This window comes from Lissotriton vulgaris, chromosome 4_1 (genome assembly GCF_964263255.1).
Source record: "Lissotriton vulgaris chromosome 4_1, aLisVul1.2, whole genome shotgun sequence".
NCBI lineage: Eukaryota > Metazoa > Chordata > Amphibia > Caudata > Salamandridae > Lissotriton > Lissotriton vulgaris.
This window is the reverse complement of record NC_141691.1, coordinates 484,442,284-484,450,767: the sequence shown is the minus strand read 5'-3', so window position 1 is coordinate 484,450,767 and position 8,484 is coordinate 484,442,284. Positions and strand designations below refer to the sequence as shown.

Here is an 8,484-nt window from a genome sequence, read left to right as displayed (position 1 = left end):
GATCCAGGGACAGGCTGCAGGCACTAAATGGCTAGGGTAGGAAAATGCAAACTTTCTAAAAGTAGCATTTTCAAAATTGTAATTTAAAATCAGACTTTACCGTAGGAGAGGATGTTTCATTGCATTTACAAAGACATCAAACATGAACTACTTACCTGTTCCTCTTTGGAAGTTACAGTTTATTAAATGTAACAATGTAACACCAATATTATCCGATGTGATACGTAAGCTTTTTAGTAGTGAAAAATGAATGTAAGGGGTTTTTCACTGCCAGGGCATGTAAAACTGAACTGTTTAAATACACTAAATACTGCCATCTGAGCTGTCCATGACCTACCCTAAGGGCAAGGTTTGGCCCTGGTAAAAGCTTTATTTTACAAGGTTAAAATGGCTGCTTAAAACTCGACACACAGGCTGCAATGGCAGGCCTGAGACAAGTTTGAAAGGGCTACTTAAGTTGGTTGCACAATCAGTGCTGCAGGCCCACTAGTAGCATTTAATTTATAGGCCCTGGGAAGAGGTAGTACCACTTTGTTAGTGAACCAGAAAGTTCTCTCCTAGTGGGTGTTTCAGGCCAAATACTTGTATCTTGTATCATCCCACAAAAATGTTTTGGTATCAATATTTTTGTATTGGCCCTTAAGGGCTGTCTCGCCACCTCCTTTGCAATGCAAGACACACTAGTTTACAGTTTGAAGCAGCCTGGTAGCATTGGGGAGTGAGCACTGACAAAAGCATCTGGAAAACAGATGCTACTGAAGAAAAGGTTGCTTTATGTTATGGATCATTCATTTTTCAGATGCTTTTCAAAGCACTTGGACCTTAATGCTTTGGTAAAACTCATGAATAATGATGGCAGCCATCTTGGAATGATATTGCACGTAGTCTATTACAATTTACCATTCCAAGATGGCCAACATGTATATAATAATTCAGAGAGCAGCATTGCAGTATCAGGATCAAGTGCTGACAAAAGCGTCTGAATGATGGATAATACAGTAAAAAGCAAGCAGTTTTTCAGTACCATCCATTTTTAAGACGCTTTTGTCTGCACTCATTCTCTAGTAAATGAAGAAGCCTTTGCAAAGAGAATAGCGCACAGGAATCCGTTGAAATCCTTGGCTTTGCAAGTGCTTGTTACTTTTTGTTTCTCTTTTTACCTTTATGACCCCCTGATCACATGGATCGCCAGATGAAGGAACATGTAATTGAGGTGTATTCAAATTTATATCGCCAATTTTTAAATCCTGCCATGGGCTCCTATCACATGACAGTAGTTTTATGAAACTTAAGTGTAATCAATATTACCCTGCAGCAACTTGCATTATTTTCTTCTTTAGGTTCGTATCTGCGAAAGAAGAAATTAAATCATCTCAGCCAATGTCTCCCTCTGATTTTCTAGACAAGCTGATGGGACGAACGTCGGGCTACGATGCACGAATCAGGCCGAACTTCAAAGGTAAAGAGTAATTGAATACAGCCTGTTTTTAACTATTTATTTTATTGTTGGTGGTATTGAGCGTTTTTATATCGAACAAACCTAGTGTTAAGGGCCAACATAAACAGTATACAGAAAGATAAGGAATATATTCCAAAATATATATATTACCGAAAGATCGGTTTGCTGGTTAAGTAAAATAATTAAAGGTAGTAAAATGTTCACAAAAACAGCAGAATCCAGAGACGTGAGATTAGCTGGGAATTGACGGAAGTGTCAACGGAGCCCAAGGCATATTAGAAGCATCCTACAGATGACTGCCTATGGTGAAAATAACAGAGGGTAACAAATGGACTGCAACCTTGAAACTAGAGCTGAAACCTTTCTGAATGCTTTCTCAGAATTGAGCTCAGCAATGAACATGGTAGTACAATGAGACCTTATTAAGTTTAGCAGACCAGTGCTTATCATCAAAAAGGACTGAGCATTTGCCTCAGTGAAAAAGGTGGATGGGACACATTTATCATTGTTGTTGCATCACCCTTGAGCCATGCAAGCGGCGCAAAGCCAATGCAACAACAAAGTCATATTTATCAAGCTACACAAGGTCACCTTGCAAGGCCCTGAGCGGCTTCATAAAGCTAGAGTAAAGCAAGGCAACACAAATCATTGCATTGTGTTACTGTTCCCCAGGGAGGTGTTCCATGGGTGGAGAGTTGGTGTTCCCATGCATCCGCCCGTGGATTTTGACACATTCCCAGAATTTCTATTACTGATAGACCTAGAAATGCTTGAAAATCTTACGCCTCCCCAGGTGAGGCATAACGAGGAGAAATATCTTTTATCCTCCTAGGTGTTTCCTCTTTCTATGTCTGCTGCTGCTGCACACATAAAAAGAGGGAAATGCCGCAGAGGATTGTTTTCTTTGCAGAAAGGTGGCCCTTCTTGCACAAAAACAATCCTGTTTACAATGCAGGCACCTGTGGACTATGGTGCAAGGGTGCCTGCATTGGTGCTAGGCAGGCAAGAGTGCGCCAACGCATGGAAAGGACAGGAATGTGCATTATGATGGTAAATATGGCACATTCCTGCCCTTTCATGCACCAAGGTGGCTTGCTGCATTGTGATGCACGAAAATTTGATAAATGTGCCCCGGATTGTTTGGGATTTCTATGGGGACTGATTCACAGACTAACTTAAGACAATATCCTAAACTTACTACTTTTGGTATTCCTAGAAGGCACTTAGTAGTCTTAAATTAGGATTTTGTCTTAAATTAGGATTTTGTCCTAAATTAGGATTTTGTCTTAAATTAGGATTTAGTCTTCAGTTAGGAATTTGTCCTAAATTAGGATTTTGTCCTAAATTAGGATTTTGTCTTAAATTAGTACTTTGTTTTATGTTAAATTTAAGACAAATTTATGTTAAACTTAAATTTAATTTAACCCCTTCGCTGCTAGGCCTTTTCCCCTCCTGTGCTAAGCCCTTTTTTGGCGATTTGGGGTAGTGCGCGCTTAGGCCCTTGTAACTTTTTGACCACATAAGGTATCCACGCCAAATTTGCGTCCTTTTCTTCCAACATCATGTGGATTCTAAAGTCGCCCAGGGTTTGTGGATTCCCTTGGAGGGGTCCCGGAAATTAACCAAAATATAGTGTTTCTTTTGTTTTTTTCAGAAAAATGGGAAAAACGGGCTGCAAATGAAAGCCTCTGGGTTTTTCCCTGAAAATGTTATCAAAAAAGGGTTTGTGGGGCTGAAATCTCCATTTTCTCAGCTTTTAGGAAATGACAGTCTTTTGTCAGAGAACCGACATTTTTCACACAGTTTTGGCATTTTTCTGGGACATAGCCTATTTTTGCTATTTTTAGAGCTTTCCACCTCCTTCCAGTTAATGGTAGAAATGAGTTTGAAAGCAATAATGGATCCTAGAAAGCTGTACATTTTCGAAAAGTAGATAAAATTCCAAATTCAGAAAGGGGTCATTTGTCTAAATCCATGAAGGTTTCTTTATAGAAACTAACAGTTACATATTGGAATAATTGAAAATTTGTTGAAAAAAATAGCCTTTTGTCTCAACGTTTTCACCTATAACTTTTTCTAATTTTGGAAAGCAATATACCGTTACATCCGTTAGACCTTCCTGGTTGTGGGGATATATAGGACTTGTAGTTTTACCAAGAACCACGATGAACCCAAATCCAAAAACTGAGCAGCAATTTGCAATGGTATTTTTTCATTTACTGGGTATAGAGCACTTTGTCTTGGAAAATGTATACATGGAAAAATCTGTATGAAAGACACCTCTGTATTTCTGAATTGGGTACAAATTATAGAGTTCAGAAACAGTATATAATTGCTAATTTTCAAAATTGGGAATACTCATACTAGCATGAGAATTATTGGTCATTTTTCAAATTTTTTTTTTTTTTACACAATGTCTTTCATTGAAAGGGAGAAATGCGCGAAAGCTCAATTGGTAATAACAGTTGATTTACAAATCTGAATTACCCCAAGTCTCCCAATGAAAACGGTACCTCACTTGTGTGGGTCGGCCTTGTGCCTGCGACAGGACACGGCGCAAAATGCAACGTGGTGACACCTAAATTTTGCAGTTACAAATTGACCCTTTATTAGCAAAGTGCCTACCTGTAGTTTTTGCACCCTAGCTCTGCCGGCACCTACGGAAACCTAGCAAACCTATACATTTTTGAAAAGTAGACACCCAGGGAAATTCAGGATGGGGTGACTCGACTGCCTACCACCAGGTCTTGTTACCCAGAATCCCTTGCAAAGCTAAGAATTTGGCAAAAAAAAACACATTTTCCTCACATTTCTGTGGAGGAAAGTTCTGGAATCTGCGTGGATCAACAAATTTCCACCCACCCAGTGTTTCCCCAGGTCTCCCAAAAAAATGGTACCTCACTTGCCTGGGTAGGCATAGTGGCTGCGATACGAAACAGCGCAAAACGCAACGTGGTTGCACCTCAATTTCCCAGTGAAATCTTGCGCTCTTTGGACAAAGAGACTACCTTTTGTTTTTGTGCCCTAGCTCTGCCAGCACCTAGGGAAACCTAGCAAACCTATACATTTTTGAAAACTAGACACACAGGGGAATTCAGGATGGGGTGACTCGTCTGCCTACCCCCAGGTTTTGTTACCCAGAATCCCTTGCAAAGCTAAGATTTTGACAAAAAAAACACATTTTCCTCACATTTCTGTGGAGGAAAGTTCTGGAATCTGCGTGGATCAACAAATTTCCACCCACCCAGTGTTTTCCCAGGTCTCCCGAAAAAAATGGTACCTCACTTGCCTGGGTAGGCATAGTGGCTGCAACACGAAACAGCGCAAAACGCAACGTGGTTGCACCTCAATTTCCCAGTGAAATCTTGCGCTCTTTGGACAAAGAGACAACCTTTTGTTGTTGCGCCCTACCTCTGCCAGCACCTAGGGAAACCTAGCAAACCTATACATTTTTGAAAACTAGACACACAGGGGATTCAGGATGGGGTGACTCGTCTGCCTACCCCCAGGTTTTGTTACCCAGAATCCCTTGCAAAGCTAAGATTTTGACAAAAAAAACACATTTTCCTAACATTTCTGTGGTGGAAAGTTCTGGAATCTGCGTGGATCAACAAATTTCCACCCACCCAGCGTTCCCCCAGGTCTCTCAAAAAAAATGGTACCTCACTTGCATGGGTAGGCATAGTGGCTGCGACATGAAACAGCGCAAAACGCAACATAGTCGCACCTCAATTTCCCAGTAAAATTTTGCACTTTTTGGACAAAAAGACTACCTTTTGTTTTTGCGCCCTAGCTCTGCCAGCACCTAAAGAAATCTAGCAAACCTATACATTTTTGAAAAGTAGACACCCAGGGGGATTCAGGATGGGGTGACTCCTCTGCCTACCCTCAGGTTTTGTTACCCAGAATCCCTTGCAAAGCTAAGATTTTGACAAAAAAAACACATTTCCCTAACATTTCTGTGGTGGAAAGTTCTGGAATCTGCGTGGATCAACAAATTTCCACCCACCCAGCGTTCCCCCAGGTCTCCCGAAAAAAAATGTTACCTCACTTGCGTGGGTAGGCATAGTGGCTGCGACATGAAACAGCGCAAAACGCAACATGGTCGCACCTCAATTTCCCAGTAAAATTTTGCACTTTTTGGACAAAAAGACTACCTTTTGTTTTTGCGCCCTAGCTCTGCCAGCACCTAAGTAAACCTAGCAAACCTATACCTTTTTGAAAAGAAGACACCCAGGGGAATTCAGGATGGGGTGACTCCTCTGCCTGCCCTCAGGTTTTGTTACCCAGAATCCCTTGCAAAGCTAAGATTTTGACAAAAAAAAACATTTTCCTAAAATTTCTGTGGTGGAAAGTTCTGGAATCTGCGTGGATCAACAAATTTCCACCCACCCAGCGTTCCCCCAGGTCTCCCGAAAGAAATGGTACCTCACTTGCGTGGGTAGGCATAGTGGCTGCGACATAAAACCGCGCAAAACGCAACATGGTTGCACCTCAATTTCCCAGTAAAATTTTGCACTTTTTGGACAAAAAGACTACCTTTTGTTTTTGCGCCCTAGCTCTGCCAGCACCTAAGGAAACCTAGCAAACCTATACATTTTTAAAAACTAGACACACAGGGGAATTCAGGATGGGATGACTCCTCTGCCTACCCCCAGGTTTTGTTACCCAGAATCCCTTGCAAATCTAAGATTTTGACAAAAAAAACACATTTTCCTCACATTTCTGTGGTGGAAAGTTCTGGAATCTGAGTGGATGAACACATTTCCACCCACCCAGCGTTCCCCCAGGTCTCCCGGAAAAAATGGTACCTCACTTGCGTGGGTAGGCATAGTGGCTGCGACATGAAAGAGCGCAAAACACAACATGGTCGCACCTCAATTTCCCAGTAAAATTTTGTACTTTTTGGACAAAAAGACTACCTTTTGTTTTTGCGCCCTAGCTCTGCCAGCACCTAAGGAAACCTAGCAAACCTATACATTTTTGAAAAGTAGACACCAAAGGAAATTCAGGATGGGGTGACTCCTCCGCCTACCTCCAGGTTTTGTTACCCAGAATCCCTAGCAAAGCTAAGATTTTGACGAAAAAAACACATTTCCCTAACATTTCTGTGGTGGAAAGTTCTGGAATCTGAGTGGATCAACAAATTTCCACCCACCCAGCGTTCCCCCAGGTCTCCCGAAAAAAATGGTACCTCACTTGCGTGGGTAGGCATAGTGGCTGCGACATAAAACAGCGCAAAACGCAACATGGTTGCACCTCAATTTCCCAGTAAAATTTTGCACTTTTTGGACAAAAAGACTACCTTTTGTTTTTGCGCCCTAGCTCTGCAAGCACCTAAGGAAACCTAGCAAACCTATACATTTTTAAAAACTAGACACACAGGGGAATTCAGGATGGGGTGACTCCTCTGCCTACCCCCAGGTTTTGTTACCCAGAATCCCTTGCAAATCTAAGATTTTGACAAAAAAAACACATTTCCCTAACATTTCTGTGGTGGAAAGTTCTGGAATCTGAGTGGATCAACAAATTTCCACCCACCCAGCGTTCCCCCAGGTCTCCCGGAAAAAATGGTACCTCACTTGCGTGGGTAGGCATAGTGGCTGCGACATGAAAGAGCGCAAAACACAACATGGTCGCACCTCAATTTCCCAGTAAAATTTTGTACTTTTTGGACAAAAAGACTACCTTTTGTTTTTGCGCCCTAGCTCTGCCAGCACCTAAGGAAACCTAGCAAACCTATACATTTTTGAAAAGTAGACACCCAAGGAAATTCAGGATGGGGTGACTCCTCCGCCTACCTCCAGGTTTTGTTACCCAGAATCCCTAGCAAAGCTAAGATTTTGACGAAAAAAACACATTTCCCTAACATTTCTGTGGTGGAAAGTTCTGGAATCTGAGTGGATCAACAAATTTCCACCCACCCAGCGTTCCCCCAGGTCTCCCGGAAAAAATGGTACCTCACTTGCGTGGGTAGGCATAGTGGCTGCGACATGAAAGAGCGCAAAACACAACATGGTCGCACCTCAATTTCCCAGTAAAATTTTGTACTTTTTGGACAAAAAGACTACCTTTTGTTTTTGCGCCCTAGCTCTGCCAGCACCTAAGGAAACCTAGCAAACCTATACATTTTTGAAAAGTAGACATCCAGGGGAATTCAGGATGGGGTGACTCCTCTGCCTACCCTCAGGTTTTGTTACCCAGAATCCCTTGCAAAGCTAAGATTTTGACAAAAAAACACATTTCCCTAACATTTCTGTGGTGGAAAGTTCTGGAATCTGCTTGGATCAACAAATTTCCACCCACCCAGCGTTTCTCCAGGTCTCCCGAAAAAAATGGTACCTCACTTGCGTGGGTAGGCATAGTGGCTGCGACATGAAACAGCGCAAAACGCAACATGGTTGCACCTCAATTTCCCAGTAAAATTTTGCACTTTTTTGACAAAAAGACTACCTTTTGTTTTTGCGCCCTAGCTCTGCCAGCACCTAAGAAAACCTAGCAAACCTATACATTTTTGAAAAGTAGACACCCAGGGGAAGTCAGGATGGGGTGACTCCTCTGCCTACCCTCAGGTTTTGTTACCCAGAATCCCTTGCAAAGCTAAGATTTTGACAAAAAAAACACATTTTCCTAACATTTCTGTGGTGGAAAGTTCTGGAATCTGCGTGGATCAACAAATTTCCACCCACCCAGCGTTCCCCCAGGTCTCCCGGAAAAAATGGTACCTCACTTGCGTGGGTAGGCATAGTGGCTGCAACAGGAAACGGTTCAAATCGTATGGTGGTGAATTTACAATACCCAATTGCAAAACAACCTTGATTTTTTTGGGGGGGGCACCTGAGTCTTTGGCCCGGGGCTCGGTGGTATTCTTTGGAAACTACCAAACCCAAACAGTTCTGAAAAGTAGACACCCGATGGAGTCCAGGGAGGTATGGCATGCGTAGGTCCCCCAATGTTTTCCTACCCAGAACTCCTTGCAAACCTTAAAATTAGGTAAAAATATCACTTTTCCAAACTTTTTTGCG

The 8,484-nt window shown here is 42.2% G+C and overlaps 1 protein-coding gene across 1 annotated transcript in view; it reads left to right on the top strand.

Moving 5' to 3' along the window:
• Nucleotides 1-1,356: 1,356 nt before the first annotated feature.
• Nucleotides 1,357-8,484, top strand: part of LOC147718874 (glycine receptor subunit alpha-4) — a 502,630-nt gene continuing 495,502 nt past the window's right edge. Inside the window, exon 1 of the mRNA XM_086966795.1 lies at nucleotides 1,357-1,459. Coding sequence (XP_086822921.1) covers nucleotides 1,381-1,459 — 79 coding nt within the window. The 5' untranslated portion in view covers nucleotides 1,357-1,380. The remainder of the gene's footprint in view (nucleotides 1,460-8,484) is intronic.